Genomic DNA, 26460 nt, shown 5'->3' with positions numbered 1-26460 from the left:
TCAAGCGTTGCTTGGTGTATGCGGCAGTCGAATTTTTTTTTGTTCTCCCATTCCAGATGATATTGTTTCTAAGGTACACCAACTCTTTCACGTTTTTCAGCCCTTATACTTAAAAAAAGCCAACAGATGGAGTTGAGGAAATGTGGATGTTTGAATATAGGCAGATTGGTGGACGTCACATAGTGTGTAAAGCAGCCACTTAAACCTGTCAATGACATGTCATAAGCCCTGTTAATGCTTAGACTTCCATATTCGTTTCACATTTTTTTTTCCTCTGTTGCAACAAATTTAGATCTAAAATAACTCCCCAAGGAAGATATTCATCCTGTTTATAAACATTTGGAGATATTCAAAACATTTTTGACTAAACTAAGCGGTAAAAGAAGAAGTATAAAAATTATTTTCAGGCGTTGCGTAGAAGGTGAAATGGTTCAACCGGATGAATCTCACCCACATAATAAAGGTTTCAACTCTTATGCTTCACAAAAGTTAACAGATGGAATAGTTGGTGGGCTTAAAGATCTCCACTCAGATGGAATAGTTGAGGAAATGTAGATGTTTAAAAACAGGCAGAATAGTGAACGTTACAAAGTGTGTAAAGTAGCCACTTAAACCAGTCAATAACAGGTCATAGACTTCCATATTCTCTTCTCAAAAATCTTTTCTCTCACTGTTACAATTTTTTTTTTTTTTTGTATTTCTCTTTATTTTCTTCACTTTATCGTCAGTTTTAATTGGAAGTTTCTTCCGCTTTTTAAAAAGTAAGTCGTGATTCCCCATATGTTTCTGAAAGTTAAAGAAGTAGTTTTACTTGGGATATAATGTTTTAGTGCAACTAATATAAAACATGACATTTATAGTTATAACACGATATATCAGTTTTGGGCACGCAGTTATAAAACTTTACTAGTTATAGATAAAGAAATTACGTACCATACTTTTTAAGAATTTTTATTTGACCAATTGCTGCCTTAGTTCTTGTATGTTCAATAGACCACTTTGCAAATTGTACAAAATACATTTTATTCGTTTTTAAAGTCAAGTAAGTAAAATCAGAAAGTGGAGATTGGCACTCAAAAAATGCTGAAAATACTATTTTTTAATAACGGAAAAATAATCATTCTTTAGCTACATAGACGCGTAATAAGATAATGAACATATTGGCATTCATAACTAATTTTTTTTAAATGGTCTATTGAACATACAACAACTAGAGCAGCTAGGCAATTAAACTATTTAGCTTTAAAAAATGCACCCTCTATCCATATTTTAATGTGACACTAGTTGATCATCATTGTATGATTTTCAGATCCTGAAATACCATTCTTGACATAACAAAATTCCAGCCATTTTTGATGAAAAATTGTCTCGTCTAATTTGACGCATCAATTTATAATCAATCTTAAATCAAAATTGTACAAAGCTTGACTGCTATCTGGGCGTTGTATATTAATTAATAAACAAAACATGTTCACTTTAAATTAGAGTACCTAGTTCTAATCTTACAATTATTACATACATAATGGATTGAGTTTTTCTGCTGACACACATATTACACACATATTTCGCTGGAGTTAAAAAAAAACGAGTAAAATAAGTTTTGGGGCCTTCACAGTCAAATTTTCTAGTAAATGATGGTGTTTACTTGATAACCACTTAAATATTATCTAGATAACTAATGCTTTCAGGATGAATAATACTGTGTATGTACCGTTTACATTAGTAAAATAATATTTTTATTTTTTATCAAACTTCTGATTCTGAACCAGTGAGCTTAGGTAGGTTTTTTAAATGGCAACTAAATTTTCGTATGGCAATCTTGAACTGTCATTGCATCTGACAGTGTTCCAGATTTTAGAGTTTTTGCTAGAAAATTTGATCATTTGCTGTGATCCTATTACAGAGTTTAATTATTAATTGTAGTTCTTTTTATAATGTATTTTATATATTTATCGTCATAGGAGATTGTTCCTACTTTAATTAATAACTAAACAGTCATGTCTTCCCGGATTCGGTAATATTTTGTTTCTTTTCTCGAGATTTTATTTTTTACCATAGACCCGTCATTAACTAACTCTTTCGATTTTGCAGTAATGACGTCGAACACATATTCGAATGTTTTTGTGAAGTTTCTCGATTAAAGGGAGCAAAGGATCCGACAATTTTACGAATTTTCCCTGAAGACTTCAGAAACGATTTCCTGAAATGGATACCAGATTTTACCTTCCCCTGCACAATCGAAATGTAAGTTCGTAGATTAATGCTAACTAGAGTAAACCGCATTTCATGAAATTAATTCAATAAAGAGATCAGTATTTCAATAAAAAATGCAGAACTCTCGAAAACATATTGTCAAAACCACATCAAAAAGTTTAAATATTTTTCCACAGTTTTATAACCCGCCGTGCCAACTTTGAACCTCAGAAAATTTAGAGAACTTTATCAGTTGATAAAGCTTTAAAAATTACATGCAACTGCATTTTTAACTTGTTTTCTTAGATTTTGTCATTTAGAGGTTTTTATCAGTTTTACCAACAATATAATTATGCTTATTAAAGAGATTGCAAAATAACTCTTAAAAAAAACCTTGTTACATTTTCTTTCAAGGACAACTGAGAAAAATTTCAACATGAGTTTTTTGTAATTTGCAATAACTTAAATTTATGCACTTTTGTGTTTTGTTTAGACCTCTTCTGAAGCCTCTACTAAAGTGAGTTTACAGAAGAAAAGTATTTGATACACGTTAACAAGTTAAGAAAAGTTTTGATTAAAGTTTTTAAAAAAAATACATTGTTTTAAGTGAATACTTAAACTACAATTTTTTCAATTGGTTAGTTAGCCGAAGACCGGTGAAATTCGTAGAGTAAGAAACGTGTTAACTACTGCAAATGTGACCAAGCTAAGAATATATTTTCTACCTAGTCTAAAACCGATTTCTTTTACAGAAGTACAGTACAGCACTTTTCATTTGCCCTTACATCATTGGACTCCACTTGGACTTATGGATTTTGCCGACATGAACCGTTTACGGAGAAGGCTTTAGTTATTGTATCTCATTTTCCATACCATGATGCCTTTTACGAGTAAGATTATTTTGAGTTTTTTAAAAATTATTTCATAGTAAGCAACTTTTACTACACATACTTATATTGTTTTCATATGAAACTCATCAACTGAAAAGTAATCAGTAAAAATGTGATAAAACTCTCATTAGATATTAGGTTAACCTATAAATAATGTGGATTTTCCAATTGCATCATCTAAGTTCAAGTTTTAAAGGGTGCAATTCGATTTTCGAGAAGATAATAAATACAAGCCAGTGTCAATGACTGGTAACTACAGCCTAGAAGACAAGTATTATCCTATAAAATATGTAGTGTTCGATGAAGACATCACTCTAACCTTGATTGTAAAAACACCCCCGTAACTGTTGAGGAACTAGTTGAGATCTAGTATTTGGTTAATCGACCATTCACTGATGCACGCTTGCTATTGTAAAAGTCGAAAAATTGGGTCCGTGGCTTTCTTGTGAACATTCAGTATTCCCATACAATGAGTGTAACATTACAAAGGTGAGAGGTTTTATGAATGGGAAGCGATGCCTCACCCACCATATTTGCCCGACAAAGCTGCAGCTGGTTATCATTTATTACGCAGTCTCCAAAAGTATTTGGATAGAAAACATACCAACGGCAGAAATCCAAATAAGGGATAAGGTGTAAATTTTTCAGAGGGAATTGAAAATCTATTTCTTGTTCTTATGAACATGTGAATCCATTTTTTGTTGTATAAAGTTTGTTCTAGAATATCATCTATTTATATAATATTTACAAACCAAAAGAAATATATTTTTTTACACACTTTCTCTTTACTCTCTTGCACAATTTACACTTTGTCTCTTGTAGCATTTCAAATTCCCATCGTTGATATGAATTCTATTAGGGTCTAACTAACTAGTGCTATTAAAATATTTTGCACATTCGTCCCATGAAATATTGGTCTTTGGCAATGTCTTTTTCACTTAAAAAAAAAAGCATCATCAACATCACTTCCTTTTTTACACCTAATGGTGCATAGGGCACTGCATTGGTACACCAATCGCAGTGTATCTCGATCATTTTCGTTTCATGAATGTAAGATGATCAGTCTTACGATCCAGGTACCTGTCCAGGGACTATAAAATATTCTAGTGTAAAAACACCTTTTAAAATATATATTTTTATGTCAACCTTGTCGGGAATCGAACCCGAAAACTCTTGCGTGGTAGGCAAACGCGCTGACCACTACACAAAGTGGTCGTTTTATTTCTATATGCATTCTGTACAATACTTTTGCAGACTTGCAACCCCAATATAAATAATTTGTTTATTAATTTGACAATGTCCTAAAATGTGTAAAATCATTGTTACAAAATGAGAATTTAAAATTGTTGACTCTGCTTTTCGGAATTGCGGCATGGTAGTTAAATATGGAACAAAAAAATTGGTGCAATAATGTGACAGTTTATATGAATTGATAAATTGTGAGACATGCATATTTTTAAATAGACGTGTGTTTCAATAATGTGATAAAATTCTGATTAATTACAGATATTCCTATTTACTTTATCATATTTCAATTTATATCTTTCTTCTCCCCTTTTTATTTTTGAGCCTTTTGAAAAAAAAAAACCCTCTTGTTTATTTATTTATTGTATGTATACGTTTTTATCTGAAACTTGCTTAATCTTATTAAAACCACATGTACAATGTATTAAGACAGAGCTACTTATTACAATATGTTTGTTTTCTTCACAGGTTACTAGATTATGTTGCAGACTTAAATCGCCGTTCAGGAGAAACTGCAGACTTTACTAGTTCTCCTAAACTTAAACATGGGAAAGTTTCGCCAATGGTTGCTGATCATCTTCAAAAGTTTTACAATAAACCTTTACCAATTCCCCAGCCGCACAAGTTGCCGACCCTTCCAGATAATGTAGGATAATTTATTTAAATACTTAATTATTTAAACTTTAGACATACTGAGTTTTGAAGTACCATAGATTGAAGGGGAACGCATAAGATTAACCCTGAGTAATTATTAAATAATAAATACAAAACCATTTTCTTTCACTCCATTCTGAATATTGACTTTGAGGAATGAAGTATTAAGAGAACGGACGCAGCAAACTCCGGTGACAACTGTCATCAAGCGTAGGCGATACGGTTGGCTGGGTCATATACTGCGTATGCCTCTTGAGAGCTTTAACCAAACTTGCCTATTTTACAAGGCATCAGGTTCTCAACGTCCTGGACGTTTACTGCTGAGTGTTTGTCGGCAGTTTATGTCAGAACTTCGTGACGAGAACCTGACTTGGGAGGACGCACAGGAGCTGGCAGTCTATAGAGATGCATGGATGCTCTTTGTGGATACCATATGCTCCAACTAGGGAGTGAACATGGAATGATTCTGACTATTATTTCTACAGGGTTTCTCTTAACACGACACAGTTCACCATCTTCCGATTGAGCAGACAGGTGAATGTTATGAAATAGCAATGAAACCATACTTATGTATATTGATTGTATCGGCGAAAAATTTTTCGTTTGCAATAGGCGATCAGCACTCTGCCACCAAGTCTGACATTAGTAAAGCCAACATGAAACTTGACAATTCACAACACGCAAACAGTTGTGACTTTGTGAATTGTGTTTATACATTACCTATGTATTGTGGAGTGGGGATAAAGGTGAAAGAGTGGCATGGTGAGATTACGCAATTGTATACCAGATTTGATAGAGACTTGGCAATAACTGCCATTTTGTAAAAATTAATATTACAACTTTAGAGTTTCTAACAGCTTTGAGCTACCAAACTCAGCATCAAAATGCTGTTTATTACTCTGACGGCGTCCTAAGACAAAGTACCTACCTGCAAAATACTCGACTTTTTAGATGTTCTATTTTCTTTTCCATCGTAAATAGAATGTGATGTAAAGATATTTGTATTAATTCATTTAATATTGCCATTGAAAGAGCTAGTAAAGAGTTTTATCTCCTCCAATCTTTCCAATCTTGCACGTTTATCATCCAATATTTTATTTCTCATTAGAGAATGAGGTAATAATAACACAAATAAAAGGAAAAGTAACCATTCTAAATACAGTAGAAGAGTTATTTCCAATCTTATTTTAATAAATTTTATAGCTGTATTTTTTATGCACTTTCTGTACAAACTGATTTTAAATGTAGGTAATCTGCACTAATGAAGCTCAAAAGCCGGGCTTGCCTAACCGATTTCAAATCTAAATTACCAAATCTGGACCTAATGATTACAAATAATTAATTTTGTTGTTTAAAATTTAGCGCTCTCGTTTGTTAAGTCGTCATTCTTATCTGAAGACGACTTTACTTCCCACATCTTAGCTGATACCTGAATCCCATAAAATCCATGTGCGCGGATGCTATTGCAGTATGTATAGTCATCTCGCTCTCTCATGTGGGCTTCTTATGTAGCTTTCTTGTCGCAAGAAAAATTACAAATGTCGCATTGCGAACATGAGATACAAACATAAGGATCACAAATGTTAGTCGCTTATATAATATATTGCTTTTTGAAGCCAGCTTCTTTTGAAGTGATGTTAGTTACATGCGGATCCGATAGAACAGATCGAATGTATTTGTGATTGTTTATTTTGCACTTGTTTTTCTCTCTCTTTGTTAGGTTATTTTTCTCTAAATTAGTTACATAAAAGGAACTTTACTCGGCCAGTATATAAAAATTGTTGAATTGCCGGTTGCTTTTATTTAAGCAAATTATTTTGTTAGTATTGCGTTTTTTTCTCCAATGACAAAAAATTGTGGAATTTGTCCGGTTATGATGATTTAAAAATTATAACGACGCCATAAAAAGACATCGAAATACACAATCATTTAAGCGCTGTTGTTACTTTCCACAACTTCGGTACACAGAAGATAGAAACTTCCTTGTCTCAGCAATTATCTAAGGAGATCATTAGACACAATTTAAAAGTAGATCATAATTGTAATGTTTTGCAGCGTTTAGTTGATGTTGTGTGCCATCTTGCTCAGCAAGAGCTTCCTTTTAGAGGACACGATGAATCCAAAACTCTACTAAATAGAGGCAATTTCCTAGAGCTCATTGATTTCATTGTTATCAAAATACAATGTTGTTTTAGAGAAACATGTGCATCAAAGCAATAAACAGGGTCCCAGTTATTTGTCTAATAAAATACAAAATGATATTATTTGCAGCGTATCCGAAGTAAAGAAAGCTCGAATAGATTCGGTAATAAAGATATCTACTTTTGTTTCCGTAATTATAGATGAAACCCACGATACTAGCAATAAAGAACAATTATGTATGATATTTAGATATTTTTCTGGAAACAATATACATGATCGATTTTTAGGTTTTATTGACGTGTCTGAAAATCGAACTGCAGATGTGCTTGCTGAAATTGTCAAGCGCTTCATAATATTTATGACTGCAAAAATAAATTAGTCGCGCAGAGATGGCGCTAGCATTATGTCCGGCGTAAGAAACAGTATTCAACAAAAAATTAAAGAGTTTTATCCTCTGGCTATTTATATTTGGTGTAATGCTCGTATATTAAATTTGGTTTTATCTAAGTCATGCAGTAGAATAAGTGAAGTCAATGAATTTTTTTCTGCTCTTTTAGTAACAGTATAAAACGATCCGCTTATTACGATAAATTTTGCAGTAAGAAATTACCTCCTATTTCTGCAACGCATTAGGCGTATTCATCGCGTACTGTTAATACTATATTTTAAGTTAGATAATCTAATTGAGTTATTCACTGAAATAACTGACAATCCTCAGCAATGGGAAGGGATACTAATTTGTCGGTAGAATTTTTTATAATTCTTTAAAATCATTTCATAAAAAAAATTTCTTGCACGCAATATTTGAAACAACTGACAGTTTATATAATATCATACAAAAATCGCAAATCGACGTTGGTTACTGCAGCAATAAGATAAAGGAATTTCTTAACTGGTTACTTTCCTGGGAATACAAAAGAATTTTCACCCAAATTATTGATAATACGAGGGGGGACCCAAAAGTAACGGGAATCGCACTGTGATGGGGAGGGATCTGCTGTCAGTTAGGGACGCGTTTCTTGAGTTAGTGTGTGAAGTTCTGTCGCTGTTAGTGTATCAGTTTGTCTGTAGGAATTTTTTTAGTGAAACAACTTTACCCATTTCGCCATAAACATGATGGCCGATTCCCAAGAGCAACGCGCGGCTGTGAAATTTTGTTTCCTGTTGGGAAAATCGGCCGCGGAAACTTTTGTAATGCTTAAGACTGCTTATGGGGATGCTGCTCTAAGTAAAACCAGAGTCTACAAATGCCAAACAACAAAAAAAACTAGAAATATAATATTTTTTATTAGAATTTTTGCTTTAAGTATATTCTTTTATTATGGTTTATTATTATATTATTTTTATTTGCCGATCTACAATCTACAAAAATAAATCTTAAAATATTTTTTTTTTGTGGTTCATTATGAATTATAGTATCTTTTTTTAAATTTTAAGCAGATTACTATTTATAGTATGTACATATATTATAAAGAACTCTGAAAGATAATCTTATGGATTTTTTGATTATATATTTTATTTATTCTTATGATATGTCATAATGCGCCTTCTGGGTGCTTTGTAGACGCACTACTTATAGTGAAGAAAGCATATATTATTATGTTTACACGCAAGAAAAAAAAATGGGCTTGCCTTACTGGTTAACCCTAGGCACGCTACTGTTACACGCTGCTTATATTTTGATAGATAACAGCCCTACTACACTCAGATTACTTATCTGTGTTAGTGACAATCACTCACCCACACACTTTATAAGCCATTTGTCAAGTACACATGTATAATATATTTTCATCCAATGTACTATGACAAATAACGCACCTACTACATGAGTTAATGACACACCTACTTTTATTAATTCATTAAAGTACTCTTTGATTATTTCGTTACTTCTTCTTGCGGTGACTTATCAGGTCCTCCTAACGTTGGCGATCAATACAGCGAAAGCATCTCGGTTCTGCGCTAGTCCGAGGCCGGGACAACTGCTTGTTGGATGTACTCGCCATAGTGATTCCTGGGAAAAGATGACCAGAGTGATTTCCCGTTGCCTTCTCTGGTGGATTTTTCTATCAGGGTTACCTTGCCTTAGCTGGTTAGTTTTGGTTTGGAGGCGCCATAAATACAATTGTGCATAAGCTACTTAATTTTTTGACTGAACTCTATTTCTTTCTAGTCGGTTCCTTGCCTACCATCCTCCCGAATGAGTCTCCCTTATCACTTTCGCTCCGGTCTCGGTTTTTGTTATATTATGACAGGTCGTAAGCCCTGCAAATGCTGTGAGTTCCATATTCTCCTCCCATAAAATTTCTACACCTCTCTTGACATATCTTATACATACATATATTGATATCTATCTACCAGGATGAAATCCAGTATTGGTCTATAAAGATTTATCCATACTCCAAATATTGTTATTTTATTTTAAAAACAAAATAATCGAATCCAAGCTGAATCTAAGATGGTCGTAAATTTCCAAACCAAATAAATTATTTGGTGATTATTTTAACAGTTTCTGTTATTATATTAATTTAACAAATCTCAAATAAAAAATTTATAATCTAATTTTAATGAGAAATACTCCAAAAAATTTTTTTTCATTAATTAATACAGTTACATAAATGATACATGTTTTTTCTTCTATTACAATCTACTTTTATATATTTAGTAAATGTTATAACTGTCACTTTCCAAAAAAGAGACTAGTTCTTTTGCTTGGAGACTGACTTATGTTGTTATAGTTATTTAGTCATTTAAAGTTATATAATTTCAAATATACATGAGAAAAAAAATATGCGAAATAAAAAGAAAAACAGAAAATAATAATACAGTAAATTCATATTCATATGAACTATTGTAGCTTCTTCCTCATAAATAGAGCAGATAAGGACAGGGTGATTATTAGAGAGAGAAAGGTATAATGTGTCTGTCACATACGTTCTTGCTGTATGCTGTTCTATTTGTATGTGTGAAAACAAGATGAGCAAATTTTTTTGTTTTGTACACGGTTTTTGAAAATTCACATTAATTATATTCTTATGATAAATGTAATAACCAATACAATGTAAAGTTTTTGCAAACCGAGTTTGGTAGTATTCCAGTAAAAATAAAGCTAATAATTGCAAATATGCATCAAAATTAATAAAAGCGCCATCTATGAATATTGAGTTTCATATTTTCGTTTCGAATCACCATCAAGAGTTTCTGTGTGTGTCAGTGTGTTGTTTTTTTTTTTTTCAAATGTTAGTCTACAAATTTCGTTGACTAATTTTTATACCTTTTTATGGGTATTTTTTTTTCTTTATTTATTTTTTCATTTTCATATATTTTTTCAGTTACATATATTTTATACTTTGACAGTTTTGTTTTTTTTTTAGTTCCATAATTTTTGTAAGATTATCCTATTTTTATATATTATTCAATTTTTTATTAATTATCTTTAGACATCTCTAATAAAAAATATGCTGAATTTTTTATATATATAAAAAAAAGAAAATGCCATCTACCTCAGAACAGGTATTAACTATACCTACCAAGTGAGAATAGACAGTGCCTAATATGTTTACTTATATTTTAATTTTGTTTATTTTTATATTTTTTACTTTCTTCACGGTTTTGCAAACAGATCATATATAATACTATGCTTTACTTAGTATAAACGCCGATTTTTTCAGCACTGAACTGAACTTGGATGCTATTAAAATTAATAAAATGTTAACAATATATTCCAAGCACAAAATTTTAATTCTTTGATTTTGTCATTTTTAAAAAACTTTAGGCCCTTTTACGCTATAAATTGTGCATGCCTTTTTTTGTTTTCTTTTTCCCTTAACAAGCGTGCCAATACGCAAGTTTTGAGCCCCGTTTGAGTTCGATAATTGAAAAATTCCTGTTTTCGACCCGCCCTAATGCGTCATAAGAAAAAGAAAAAAAAGGTGCAATAGCAACACTTGGGAAGAAATGTTGCCTTAATGAAAAATTAGTATTTTTCCTATTTCTTTTTTTTTTCATCGATAGCTTCCTGAAAACACATGTCGACATGTTGGTAGAGTTAACCTTGAAATATCTCATAAAGGCAGTAGAAAATTTAAGCATTTAGTCTTGATACGTATTGATAAAGATAACATTTGTAATTACCCCCTGGGTAGAAATGATAATGATTCAAGTTTTTAATTAGAATTTCTAAAACGGAGTTTTCATTTCTCCTAATATAATCATAACATTTTCTGTAGGGGTAAGCAGAGAGAATGAAACGCCTCATATGTCTATTTTGACTTCTTCTATCCTTTTATCCTAGCTTCTACTATATTTATACATCTTATCATGCATGTTCTTCAATTATGTGGACTGTTGACATGATTGGATCATGTCAAATCTTTCTAGGCCGTCCTCAATCTTAGTCACCATAAACACCTGTATAATATGAATAAAAGTATTTGATTTACCAATTTTCATTATCCATTTGTTCTACATGGCCAAAGCATATTGGTCATTCTTTTTCAATCTTTTCCATCATACCAGTCGACGGATTTTCATTCTCTTAACTATCCGTTTTTTATTTTGCTCATTGGTTAGTCTGTTTACCTGGGGCTCAGTTCCTGACAAAATCAGCATGAGAAATTAATTTAAAAGGTATTTTTCCACTACTATATTTCATAATGAATTAATAATTCCTGAACTGGATTTGAAGCCCAAGACTAATAACGTAACGCGACACATTGGCATGATCAATGCATGCTGCAATAATTTTCCTATGTTTCTATGTGCTATTGGGTGTAGACAAGGGTAAGAAAAATCTTTAACTAACTTTTTTTTCTTTCAGATAAATCTTACCGAGTACTACTGCGCAATAGATTCAGATTGCATGGTGGGAGTGTTGGCATCCCTTCTCCACGAGAGAAGAATCATGATAGTGTCTCGCAAGCTGTCTCGCTTATCAGCCTGTGTACAGGCCGCCAATCAACTCATTTACCCTTTAGAGTGGCAAGGAATCTACATTCCTGTTCTTCCGACTTCTCTCAAGGATTGTCTTCTTGCTCCAATGCCATACTTAATAGGAGTTCCTTATCCCGTGTATGAAGTACGTATTGCTTAATATAATCTAACAAAAATACTAACTTATTTCATATCACGTAAAATTCACAAACATTTTACGTACAGTTGAGACCCTCGCGGTTCAGATAGAGATATCTGTAGACATTCTTTGAATGTTTACTATAAATCATCAACTTAATCCCTTTTAATCCCAGCCTATTTTGTATCATCACCATACCTTTATCCACATCTGGTGGTGCATAAAATATAAGGTGGTTAGTCTTACGCTCCAAGTCTATGGAATAGAAAATATTGCAGCACCAGCTATTAAACAAATATTTTACATCAACCTTGCCAGAAATCGAACCCGAGACCTCAAGCATGGTAGACAAATGCGCTAACCAATACAATAACTACAATGTAGACTTATCTCCACTCTATTTTCTTTTTTAGGATTTTCACGGAGTAGTCATCTTTTTATCAGCCTGTTTCTCTCCACTGCTGTATAAATGCCTCTTCTGAATGTTTCCATGTTTTTCTGTCCTGTGCACTCTGTCTTCTATCCATGTACCACGAGTTCGACAATGTCGTCAGTCCATTTCCTCTGTGGTCTCCCTACTTTCCTTTTATTTTTGTAGGGTCTCAAATTTAGTATACTGAGGGTCCACCTATCAACTTCTTGTCTCGCCACATGACCCGCCTACTGCCATTTTTGTCTTCCCGCTCTTTCTGCAATATCAGTCACGTAATTCGTAGTTGTACGGCGTCTTATCTCCTAATTTCTTATTAGTTTATTCTTTATCCGCCCGGAAATGGATATATAGAGTGCAAAAAATCCCAAGCAAACTACTTCATACAACTTGATTCCTGTTGTATGTCATGGAGTTATTCAAGGACTAGTTAAAAATGCCCCAAAAATGTTTATATTTGTTTTTATCATAAGAATGCAAATTCATAATTATTTTTAAAAACATGTTAACATGTACATTTTATTTTTTTACTTCAATTAATATGTACCTATTTAGAGTTTTGGTGAACCGAATTAGATTAGCAAGTTTACAGAATATCTTAACATCACCTAATTTAGCGTTAACCTTTGAGGCTGATTATCAGCCCTGTGGTTCGGATCTTTTTGATATTCCGGCAGAAGCTTCTCAAACAAACATCCCTAGAGCAGCCAATATCCTCGACCATTCTCCAACCATTGATGAAATCATAATGGCGGTGAAAGGCTTGAAGATTGGGAAATCGCCGGTCGAAGGTGGAATTCATTCTAAGCTGATAAAAAGTAGTTTGGATGCAATTGTTCAACCTCTCCGCACTTTATTATCAAAAATCTGGGATGAAAAACATTGTCCGGGGAATTTGATTAATGATACAATCATTGCACTTCACAAGAAAGGCGATCCTTTAGAGTGCAATAATTACCGCAGAATAACTCTTCTGAGCGTTCCAGGAAAGATTCTTGCAAACGTAATCTTGAGCAAAATATGAGCTCCTGTACTGCAGATTCTGAGAGTCAACCAATCTGGTTTTATTCCTAGTTAGTGTTGTGCGGACCATATCCATAATAAAAGATGCATTCTCCAACAGAGCAATGAATGAACTCAACCCTTGCGTGTTGCTTCATTGACTACGAGAAAGCATGTAATAGTCTGCATCAACTATCTCCCTTGAAAATTCTCGGTGTGTACGGTATTCCTCCCAAGATTAATGCTGTTGTAAAGGCCCTCCATATAGACAGTAATTGTGTGTGAGAATCAGCAGCTCTTTGACTGATTGGTTCGGGGCCTTCACTGGAGTGAGGCAAGACTTCATCGTTGCACCATTCTTATTCATCATATTGATGGATTTTATCTTAGGCAAATCAATACCACCTGATCGAGGCATAGAAGTGAACTCCCCCTAAAGTTGTGCGACTTGGAGTATGCAGACGATGCGGTTCTTCTTAAAAAATCTGTTGGTGATCTTCAGGAAATTGTTGACCAACTGCTGGAAAACTCTGCTCTTCTCTTTCTTAATACTAACACCAAAAAGACTCCGATTACGTGCAACAAATACTGTCCTGACCCTGATCAGCCTCCCTATAATAATGGGTAAAAGATCAAGAAAGTTGACAGCTTTAAATGCTTGGGAGTATACATAATTGAGGGTGGAAGCATGCACAGAGAGCTCACAACCTGCCTAGAAATTGCTAAAGCAACTTTAAACATATATGCGTTATCTGGAACTCTAGTCTATACTCAGTCAAAACGAAATGCTGGTTATTTAACTCTTGTATAATGCCAGTACTTGAGAATATTAGGCATAAGGTGGTACAATTTCAAAACTAACATTGAAGTCAGAGAACGGACGCAGCGGCCTCCTATAGTGACCGTCATGAGCGGCAGTGGTCCTGGCTTGGACACGTGCTGCGCATATCTCAGGAGAACCTAAATACAAGTTGCATCTTTTTTACCGGCTGTCTTTTTGGCCGGCCTCAGGGACGCAGGATTGACGCGGTAAGAAGCGAGAGTGCTGGTTGACGATAGGGTCTCTTGTAGGTGTCTGGTTTTATCCACATGCTCCACTTAAGAGCTGATATAGAAAAGAAGATGAGTTTAATAGCTGAACGTGATAATCTTTGCTTTTCCAATTTGAATAAGACACTGATCCAATTACCACAAAACCTTGCACATATTGATTCAGAATTATTGAAACTTGTATTTTTGGTTTTAATAAAACTTTTTCAATTTTTTGCAAATTAAAATATAAAATTTACTTTCTTTTTCTAGAGCCTTGTCTTACATGACATTGGTGATGTGGTAACTGTAAATGTTGACGAGTGTACTATCATTTCTCCATTTGATGATGTGGCTTCACTACCGCAAGAAGTGGTAAGTTAGTCTATACACGTTTATTGATTTTTACTTGATCTATTCAACCCTTGGTATTCTAAGCACTGCATATGCAGTAATATTAAAACTTTCACAGTTTAATTCTTTGGTATTTATTTCAAAATTTTATATGGTCAACAAACTGATGTACAGAATCATACTATTATATCACCCTTTATGAAGCAGAACTTTAAATGGTAGGAGCATAAATCATTTCTTTCAAACAAGCAGTGCCCACTGTAAAGTTTTATAAAGGGAAATATCCTAGAGTAACTTTACCTTACAAATGAGACTGAATTTTAATGCTTTTAGGTATTTTATTATTTATCATTGATTTAAAAATTGACATACATGTATACAACATCTTAGGTGTATAATATTTATATAGTCCTACTTTTTAAACACCTCATGAATAATTTACATTTCACATTTTGAAAAAAAATAATTTAAAGAGTAATACTTGAGTTCTTATAATTTACTCAAATATTTTAATTTTCAGACCATTTCTTAAAAGTTGTAAATAAATTGTGCTAGAAAAATGGAAATCGTGTTGTGGTAGGGTAGGATTTGAACCTGGGACCTTTGGTCCGTGAGTCCACAATACTACCACAGGACCACAACCTGGTTCAACTTTTCAAGTTCACTTTTACTACGCTGTAACTCACTATGCTAACCTCTATATCTTGAGACCGACGTAAATTAAATAAATCTCATTGATAAAATAACTGAAGATTCAGCTACCTAAAATTCTTCCGGTTAGGCTCATAATGGATGATTGGCCTCGAGAAGGGAGACTACACTTACGGAGAAATGGAGTCAATGTTAAAAATCTCAAGTCTACAAAAACATAAAAATAACATTGATTTTAACTATTTATGTTTAATTTACTGAATGGCGTAATGATGTACCACGTTACTGGAACAAGTGGCATTCAATGTTCCAATCGGCTGCGCCGGTTGCAAAATAATAATGTGCTGTTCTTGATTAACACAGCACAAACTATGGCTTGCATGCACCAATGTCCCGATTGTGTCGTATTGTAAATTCGAGACAAGATCTGGACATTTTTGGTGTAAGTCTTAATAGATAAAAAAAATCACTAAGATAGATCGGATCTTGTCTTGAGGTAGTAATTTTTACTTTTTTTTGTCCCAGCTTTAATTTTATTTAGTTGTATTTTACCTATTTATTATAAGAAATTGTATTTACCATTGTTAGAATGGACTGCATAAGTCCGTCAATAAATAAATAATGTTGATAATATTTCGTATCCCAGGGACACCTTATTAATTTAATAAATTTCATTTATCCTTGCAGTAGTTCCATATTTTGTATATTATGTTTAATTTTTCTTTACCTAATATATATATTTTAGTATTCTGAAGTAACTTTATTAATATACGATTAATTATAAGACTAGCTTAATTTTATATGTTAGTTAATAGCTCATAGTTAGTTAGGAATTTAATATAATAGTAGAAGGTAGGGGGGGACTGTATGCAAACTAGATAATTGTTATTCTGAAATGAATAACTGGCATCCAACAAACCCCTAACATCGCTCTCATTTAATAAAATAACCCTTAACATTGCTCTCATTTAATAAAATTATGTTTTTCTTTTAATTTATTTTACATTTTTTTTTTGTATTTTAAGTTTATAATGTATTTTACTAACATACGTAAATAATGAGCTAATAGCTTCATAATTAAATATAATTCCATATTTCAGGTAGAAGACCTTCTTGCATCTTTAGAAAGCTGTAAAAATTTGGTAGGAGACTCTTTAGCCAGAGCTTTTCTACAAACTTTGGTTCATCTTTTAGGAGGGATAGAAAATGCTATACGGTTAGTTCCATTTCATTAATCCGTATCACATTTTTAAAATATGGCTTTTAAAAAAAAAAAAATTCATTTTCATTTAAGAAGATGCATACATGAACAGAAAAATATAAAAGGAAAAATAATTAAACCCACTAAACAGCGAAACAGGCTTGTGCGGGTTTTATTTTTACCTTTACTAAGAAAAAAGTTAAAGAAATTTTATAAATTTAAAAAGTAATATAAGCATTATTAAAAACTAAAGGATAAGCATATGTATTTTTCACCCGAAATACATTAAAAAAAAATTAAATAGTAGAATGTTAACTTAAATTATTAATCAATATAAAGCCTTGTTACATATTAGCCATTGAGTTTTTTTTTAAAAAATGTTTTACACCTGTATATTGTGTTTATTTTCAGGACTGATGCCGGTTCTCGTCCTCATTTTGATAAGGAAGCTTTTGTGAATAGCCGGGGGTCTGGGGTTCAACCATTTCTCCGTGAAATGCTCACTCTGCAAATGTTTCAGCAGGTATTAACAGTTTATAAAAAATAATTTTAGTATGACAGTCGATGATAAATTATTTAGAATATTTCAATTTTAATTCAAATTGATTTATGTGAATCTGTGGTTTTTCAAAATCATTTGAATTATAAAACGTGATGCGACACGGAATATAAACCCATGTATACAAAAATGATTAATGTTTTAAACAATTTGTAAACCTGCCACATTGACGTCAGGAGCTAGTATAGCACTGACCCCTACCTTTAGGAAAAAGAAACCTTCACTGATATTTTCATTCCAGTTTTTAGAAGGAAGAATGGCATTGGTAGCGGCCAAAGCTGGATGCAGTGATGAATTTGCCAGAGAGTGCTGTGCTTGGGAAGAAAACTACCGAAGAAGAAGAAAATGGCAAAGAAATCCTGCCAGAATTCTAAAAACTCTTAAACACAAGGTAGTATATAACATTTATTTTTAAAACTTGATTATCCTTATCCCCATTTATTTTTTTAAACTATCGTAACATCCACAGATTATCGTGTGTTTCCTTTAATTAACAAGGTGTTTAACTAATCTTTCAGACTCAGCCTGCGATGGACTCTGCTATTAAAACTGTAAGTATCTAAAACATCAAGTTTGTTAGTGAAAATTCTTGGTGGAAATCAATTTATTATACAAATAAAAGAAGACTGATACATTTAGTCTTGGCCAGTCTTGAAGGTGTCGTGAAAACTGTATAATCGGTCACAGGTTATTGACAGATTTTGAATTATGCAATATATATATTTTAAAAATTTAATTATATGAGATTTCCGATTTATTTTTAATTATGGGTTCTAATTAATCTTATACTTTTTTAATATGCAGGTTCGTTCTGGCAATAAAGGAGTAAAATCTGCTTACAAAGGACTTAAACACAAATTGGTTGTAGCCAAACGTACTCTTGGGGGATCCTCTGGGTTAGTATCATTTTTCAGTTTGTTGTAATATTTATCCACCGTATATTTAGCCTAGTATTTGTGGATTCTGTTCTATGTACAAAAAAAGGTCGCTTCCAGAAGCAGTAGCAAATTATTATTTATTTTTGGTGATTTGTAAATTTATTGTTTGAGTAAAAGTACTACATCACAATGACAACTTTTTGCCTTATGAATCTAAAATAAAATTTAATTAAAAGAAATATTGTATCGTAAAAGTCATATTGACAGTAGAAGGGTAAATAAGTGTGTGCCAAAACTGAAGTTTGCAAGAGAGTCGAAGATTTAAATAAATGAAAAATGACCATAACTTTTTTTGTTTTGAATCAATTCCATAACAATGTTGGTGAGTGCGTGATTGATAAAACATGCTACATGATACCATCAATAATAAAATTAATTTCTTTTCAGGGCTATTGGCGGTTCAGAATGGTGGGAGAGGCCAACAGGATCTCAAGACTCCAGTTTCTCTTCCGAAACAATAGCTAAGGTTTTACGAATTTTTTTTTTTTCAATCAAATTCGAGCATATTGTTTTATGATACTTGCAATGCCTTTAATATATTTTGTTACGTAATATTATTACGTATTATAAAAGTTTGTAATCTAATACATAGTACTTAATCTAATAAAGGTTTCATCTCTTTAACTTCACTAGAATCAACAATTGGCAGAATTGAAGAAATATGGATGTTCAAACATAGGCAAAATGGTGAATGTTGCACAGTGTGTAAAGTAGCCTCTTAAACCAACCAATGACAGGTCATAAGCCCTGTAAATGCCTAGACATCCATATTCCCTTCTCTAAAACATTCTCCATCCCTGTTGTAATTTGATAATACATGATGTATAAATTCGGCTTGTCAGAATGTTCTTTCTGGGGTTGAATGTGAAGGAGGTAGCGTTAAATTTCAATGAATGACCTCTGAGATGGCGGTTTTTATTCACAGTGAACATTGATTTCAATTTCGGTACAATATATTGTTCCATCAAGATTTTAAATATCGTAATCAAGTCACCATGCCGCCGCCTTTGCTCTTAGAGTATACTTAAACAATGCTCCCTTAAGGGTTCATTATATGGTTTATTCCTTAGAGAAATTATAACTACCATTATAATTGCCCTTCTTTGGATTTTCTCTTCTTCTTCTTCTTCTTCACGTGTCATGTCGGGTCTCCCCGACGTTGACGATCACTTGGGAGAAAGTTTCCCTATCCCGAGCAGTGCGAAACAGCTCCTCCACAGTTCTAATCCTGGTCCATGCTCGTATGTTTCGAAGCCAGGAAAGCTGTTTTCTTAACTCCATCGGTGAACGTTTTGGTTTAAATATTAATGGAAACAAAACTAAACTTATGGTTTTTAGCCGAGAGAGTCATCTAAATGTAAATCTCCAACTCAAAGGTATCAATATTGAGAGAGTGAAACAGTTTAGGTACTTAGGCAGTATCATCACAGAAAATCTAGACCCCGACATTGAGATAAAATGCAGAATAGAAGCAGCCCGAACAGGATTTAAGAAAATGAAAAATCTTCTTTGTGACGATAATATAAACCTTAAGCTGAGACAACGAATGGTAAAATGTTATATATGGTCTGTCTTACTATACGGTGTAAAGGCGTGGACTCTAAAAGTTGATATTATAAACCGCCTTGAAGCATTTGAAATGTGGATCCACCGTAGAATGTTAAGAATATCTTGGACCGATATGATAACCAACAATGAAGTATTACGTAGAGCCAATACTAATAGACAACTATTCACCACTGTTAAGCTCCGTAAGATTTCATATTTTGGCCATGTGTTGAGAGGTGATAAATATGCCATAATTCAGCTTGTCATTAAGGGGAAGATCGAGGGACATAGAGGGGTCGGAAGAAAACAGCTTTCCTGGACTTTCTCTAACAACATGTAATACAAAAATAATCTTCCATTACATTTCATTTTTTTGGTGCAATTCTTTAAAATAAAACTTTCCTCTATTTATGATTTTCCTTTTATTTGCAAAATATATAATACCAGTGAAAAGGTAAGGTTTTACATAATATAATTCCTAATTAAATTTCTTGTATCCAGGTGCAGCCACAAACTCTAGTGAATGAAACTACTCCACAGGATTTGATATCGCTGTCACCTAAAGATGAAAGGTGAAGTGCTTTTTAAATTGTGACATAAATAAAAATTTGTTTATTATTTTTATAAATATGTCTTCGATGGGCTATAGAGTTTTATTTATATAGTTTACTCCTATTTTCATTATTTGTTTTAAATTCCCCTTATATATTATTTTTAAATCATAGACAACTTTGGTAATATAGGAATATTTAAATTTCATTGATTCTACTAATAAAATTAATAAATTTAGATTCAGGGCAAAGGAACATTCAACAAAATAAAGGTTTTAGAAGACACAATCGCTACTGTAACTGCCAAATCTTCACTAAAATTTACCCTCGAAATAGATGAGCCCTATAGATTAATTCTTTTTTAAAAATAGTGATATGAAATCGTACCTATAGTTGCCGTATTTGTTTATTTATACCTAGGCTGCATTCGGAGATAATGCCCATACTACAAAAACTGAGAAGATATCGATTTCGGTACATAAAGAAGGGTATATTTAAATGTTTCTAAACAACATTCGTTTTTGATGGATCACAATCGTAATTCGGCACATCCTGCTTGCAGGTTTCGGCTGAGTTGAAGTTTTGGCTAATTTTAGGCCAAAACCTATTTTATTGGCCGGAACTGATTAAAAACCGAAACTTTTTATGGCCCCAAAATATAAATATTTGGGCACATCATAAGAACGCAAATATATATATTTTTTTAAAGTATTACAACAGAGATAGAGAGTATTTTAGTGAAGGGAATATGGAAAATCAACTGATGGAAAAACTAATGGAAAATAGATGTTCAAATATAGGGAGAATAGTGAATGTTACAGATTGTGTAAAGTGGCCACTTAATCCAGCGAACGACAGGTCATAAACCGTGTAAATGCCTAGACTTCCATATTATACATTTTTCTTCATTTCTGTTGTAATATGTTGATAGCCTTTATATCTTCATTTTTTTTAGATCATTATCAAGCGGTGGGGGAATTGTGTGTATGGAAACCTATACCCAAGATGAAGATAAGCTGCTCAGAGAAAGTGAAGCAAAGTTCTTTTCTTTGCTGGACTCTTCTCCCACACAGTCAGAAGAGGCGATGTTCCCAAGCGGAAGAGGGGACTCTGACAGTGAGGGCGAACCCACCCTACGCCACGCGCCAGACATTTCTTACACCCGACGTCAAACACCGGCTTCCTTACTTGCTGAACTGCTGGCTACCTCTCCTCGTACTACATCCAAGCCGAGATCTTCCACTACCGTGTGTCCTCTGGTACTGGCTGGCCTAGCCGACCTATCTGATGACCATGTAAGCTCTTCCATTCTTTCAGATTTTCTGATAGTATTTTTGGCGACTGTTATCAATTGAGGGAGTTAAAAAAAAACGTTACTGTCCATGATCACTGTTTTTGGCAATACCAACAAATTCACGCGATTGTACCATGCACGTTTTCCCTAAAACAGTAATCATGGACAGTGGTGTTTTTGATTTTAGCCCCCTCAATTTGAGTATCATTTTAATACACTAAACGCCACACACACATGTAAAGATACTGTAATTCCACAGTTCGCAGTTAACTTTTCTGTGAAATCTTTTCACTAAAAACTAATCTCCTGTTTTGCTTCCAAATATCAAAAAAAGGCTGGCACTTTGTGCAATCTGAGTGCCGTTCAGTTCAGTAGGATGTATGGCTGGATACGTTTGCACTAGGAATGCCTAGCGCTTATGCCATTTGCTTGGGTTGAATGTGGTAAAATGGTGAGCGAATAATGCTAATTTATACCCTATTCTGTTGACTAGGGAGTTATTAGTATCTTAATCATTGCAACAGACAGAGAAAAAACTCTTAAGAAAAGAATATGACAGGTCATAAGCCCTGTAAATACCCAGACTTCCATATTCCCTTCTCATTTTTTTTCCCCGTTTTGTTGCAACAAATTTAGAAATTTTTAGTCAATCAATTTACTTATAATCAAATAGACGCATACAGTATGCTGAACCATGTAAACATACAAATTTCATTTGTGGTAGAAGGCACACTAGAATATTTTATTTGAAAATGTGCCGTCACTAAAGCTAGGGTTTCCTAGGACAGCGGTGCCCGTATTTTAACGGCCGTAGTGAACGGTGATGCAGTGGATAACCGTCGTAACGGTGACTAGAGTGTGGTTTCCTAGGAAAACGGTGTTATCAACACTATTTAACACCGTTTTTCTAGGAAACCACTCTCTAGTCGACGTTTTGACGACTGTCTACCGCATCACCGTTCACTACGGCCGTTAAAATACGGGCACCGCTGTCCTAGGAAACCCTAGCTTAACACATTAACACATGGTTATTAAACATGTAAATGCACTGTAGGTATATTGATCCTACTTTTTAATATAACATAACTGTGGCCTGTAATTTATTAGTGTTTTTTTTATTATTTTTAAGCCAATCAACAGGTTATTAAAGCCCTGAAGCTAGGGTTTCCTAGGACAGCGGTGCCCGTATCTTAACGGCCGTTGTGAACGGTGATGCGGTGGACAGCCGTCGTAACGATGACTAGAGAGTGGTTTCCTAGGAAAACGGTGTTAATAAATGTTATCAAAACCGTTTTCCTAGGAAACCACTCTCTAGTCACTGTTACGACGGCTGTCTACCGCATCACCGTTCACTACGGTCGTTAAGATACGGGCACCACTGTCCTAGGAAACCCTAGCTTAATTGATTGGCATTAATGATATATCCTCAGAATCTATTTAAAAGTATAGCAGGCATGACAAGATCTAGGCAGACATGGCAAGTGTGTCATTTTTAACCCGGGAGTGATAACACCGCCTGCATCTTGAATTCTTGCCTTTGCTGTAGGAACACATAGTGTTTATTTATTTATTTATTTATTTATTTATTCACACTCTTTATCAAAATACAATTCCATATTCACTTTGCCCAGCTAACAAGGGTACATACCCCGTTCCAAGCTAGGCAATTACATTTTTATATATTATAATATTTAACAAATTAATATAGAGCACAGACAAACAAAATATACACTTATTCGGATACACATTTTGATTCATATACATACAGACATACACACATATACACACATGTATATATAAATATACACATATATACACATGTACATACACACACACGTACATACACCCATGCGCATACACATACATACATTCATAAAAACATAGACAATTTATTTATGCGAAACTTCATGGTTGTCATCTATAAATATTTTTTTTTTTAATTATTCCTTATTTTTTATATTTTATTTTTGACATCCAGTAAGGTTCTCCAATCCGTGGCATGCATCAACTTTTCTGACTCCCTGCGACCAATGTCATGAAAGAGCGAGGTCAACACCTTCCGTAACTTGACAACACTCCCGTCTTTCCACGATTCTGGCAAAAGGTTATGGACCTTTTTGCCTACGTTATAGTGTTGTCTCGATGCCAGAACAGTGTTGACCCCTTCACTTAGTATCAGATCCCTATTAGAGTATCTTGTATTATGGTTGTGGTTGACGCTTGGGTAAATGTCTCTCTTTATGTGTGTAACCACTACCGTTCTCAATATATACTGTTGAATAATATTCAGTACTCTGAATTCTTTGAAGAGCAAGTCACTTGGATATCGAAATGTTTTTTTTAAGATGACTCGGATTAAAGATTTCTGTGCAATTGCTACAGGTTCAAGGGCGGTTTTTGTGCAAGCTCTCCCAAGCTTGTGTTATTTAGGTATTTCCTAAAGATTTTCACCAATTGTTTTTATGCCAAAACCTCTATGTGTGAAAACTAAATTTGTGAATTCGGTTCTTGGTGGGCAATATGAATTTATTGAATGTTTATTATCTTAAATAAATCATAATGTATAGAATTTTATATTTGTGATAAAAAAACATGACTTGATATGATTTCCTAAACTGAAATTGATTTGTTTTGCGAAAAAATATACAAATTCTCCCAAATATTTATGTGTTATATGTTATTGGCGTTGATAAAATTATTCTGTATTTTCATTTAATTTTGTATATTTCCTGTTTGCATGAAATTCTACAACCATCGGTTCAAATCTATAAAACTGCTCTTTATATTTATATTCATTAATGATTGATGAATGTCTTCAGTGGGTGGGTACAGTAAAATTAGATTAACGAATGTTCATGGCGTGGCTGTGAAACCCACTGAATACATTGTTCTTGATCTGAGGTTTTATAATATCGATGGCAACTACTTAAATTTTCATATTTTGTAATGTTCAGGAGTGCTGATTAAAGATGTGTAAATTTTCCATTGTTGTAATTGAGAATTTCTTTGAATTTTGGATTATACTTAGTAAACTTTATGTAACTATATGACACTAGAATTTTTTATCTATAATAAACACTTTATAATTTCAACAATATTTTGAATACGTCTAAATGTCTGTAGACAAGGCTGGATTTCACATTGGGGAGTTAATTAGATTTAAATTTATTGCAACAGAGACCAGCCAATGACAGATCATAAGCCCTGTAAATGCCTAGGCTTCCATATTCCCTTCTTTAAAATGTTTTCCCTCTCTGTTGCAATAAATTTCAACTTTAAAATATATTTGATCAGCTTCTAAAAATTTCATTTATGTAGCTGCCATCGATTAATTTGTAACATAAATACACAAAAAAAATATTTTTAAATATGGCGTATTTATTTTTTTAAGTAACCGATTTGCATATTCATATTTCAAATCCAGGTTTCTCCATAAAAAAAATTGACAATCAATATTATAAGAGTTTATTACGGTTCCAAAGTTTAATATGGACTATTGATTTTATAACTGTAATAAATAATAATCTCTGTATCATTCTAAATATCATGGTTTTTAAATCAGCTATGTAATTACTATTTTAATGTTGATTCCTGAAACCCTTTGACTAGCGTTGATTTATGTATCCAATTTTCTTCACAATATTTTTATTTAACATTAAGTTGCATATGGTTATATTTTTGAAAGCGTTACGTGACTTGTTAAATACTTATGTGTTTTTGCATTTTCTGCTTTGACTTAATCAGTTATTTTATGGGAAAACATATGTTTTTCTATAATGTGAGTTTTTTTCTCTAAATTACAGACATTAAATCCTGTGGGAGCAAGATTACAAGAAGATGAGCTGCTGCAAAAATATGGAATAGATTTTCAGAAATTCCAAATTTCTCGCCAAAATTGGACCAAATTTGATTAGGGATTCTTACATTTTCAAAATAAAGCTTCTAATCTAATGGAGCAAGATACGACTGAAGAAAGCAACGTATAGTCTACAAAATGTTTGTCAGTGGATGAAAGAAAAGTGTAGCTTGTCTTTTATATTTAATTTTACAAAATGAAAAGCTTATATATTTTATTTATTTTACATTACATATTAAAATACAGTAAAACCCCCTTTTTACGTTTTTCAAGGCATCAAGAAAAAAAGTGTAAAACTAAGGAAAACACTAAAATGAGGAAATGAAAATTGTACGGAAAAAATGGGAATTACATAAAAATAAAATTGATTCGCTACACTATAGTGTGCATATACTTCCAGAAAAAATTTCATAACGGTGAGAAGTGGAAATTGACAATATTTCTTTACCTATTTTCAATGATTTCACTAAAAATATTTTTATATTTTTTAATATTATGTAATCTGTTTTTTTATTTGATTTAAAAACACCATGTTAAAATTATTTTATGTGTAAATAAAAAAAAACGAAAATAGAATTTTGAATTTTCATAAAATAACATAAAATATTTTTTCCCCTAAATGTTGGGAAATTTTATTTATATGGGATCACTTTTTTTCTATGGCATCACTACTGTCATATAGATCGCGGCAAAATTTTTCCTTCCACTTTTATGACAACTTTTTTGCAACTTTTAATATTTCTATTGTTATGTTTTAAACATTGCAATTTAATGATATTAAAACTTTATTTTTTCTAAACGTTTGGCAACTGCGTATCATGATTTGTACAAGTCAATATGACGTTTGTGTTCAAA

General features: G+C 32.9%; 1 protein-coding gene across 2 annotated transcripts; it reads left to right on the top strand.

Annotated features, from left to right (window-relative positions):
- The first annotated feature begins 1829 nt into the window (after nt 1-1829).
- Nucleotides 1830-25919, top strand: LOC148281592 (DENN domain-containing protein 1A-like). Of its 2 annotated transcripts, XM_088226496.1 has the most exons (15): nt 1830-2014; nt 2092-2244; nt 2946-3083; nt 4797-4974; nt 11941-12198; nt 14927-15028; nt 16759-16874; nt 17271-17382; nt 17660-17809; nt 17937-17969; nt 18223-18314; nt 18744-18822; nt 20406-20476; nt 21411-21750; nt 25553-25919. In XM_088226496.1, exons 1-15 carry the CDS (start codon nt 1998-2000, stop codon nt 25661-25663), a joined length of 1950 nt encoding a protein of 649 aa, XP_088082622.1. In that variant the 5' UTR covers nt 1830-1997; the 3' UTR covers nt 25664-25919. The 2 variants fall into 2 exon arrangements, with proteins under 2 accessions (XP_088082622.1, XP_088082623.1); XM_088226497.1 differs by lacking the exon at nt 17937-17969.
- The last annotated feature ends 541 nt before the right edge of the window (nt 25920-26460 follow it).

This window comes from Micrasema longulum, unplaced genomic scaffold (assembly GCF_059751315.1).
Source record: "Micrasema longulum isolate JH-2025_06_02 unplaced genomic scaffold, ASM5975131v1 h1tg000435l, whole genome shotgun sequence".
In the NCBI taxonomy this organism is placed as follows: Eukaryota; Metazoa; Arthropoda; class Insecta; order Trichoptera; family Brachycentridae; genus Micrasema; species Micrasema longulum.
The sequence above is the reverse complement of the archived record's forward strand: the minus strand, read 5'-3'. Positions and strand labels throughout refer to the sequence as shown.

Coding starts and splice junctions, on each gene's coding strand:
- LOC148281592 (XM_088226496.1), top strand. Junction 12,199..14,926: donor TTCCTTATCCCGTGTATGAA/GTACGTATTGCT, acceptor TTCTTTTTCTAG/AGCCTTGTCTTACATGACAT. Junction 17,810..17,936: donor TAAAAACTCTTAAACACAAG/GTAGTATATAAC, acceptor CTAATCTTTCAG/ACTCAGCCTGCGATGGACTC.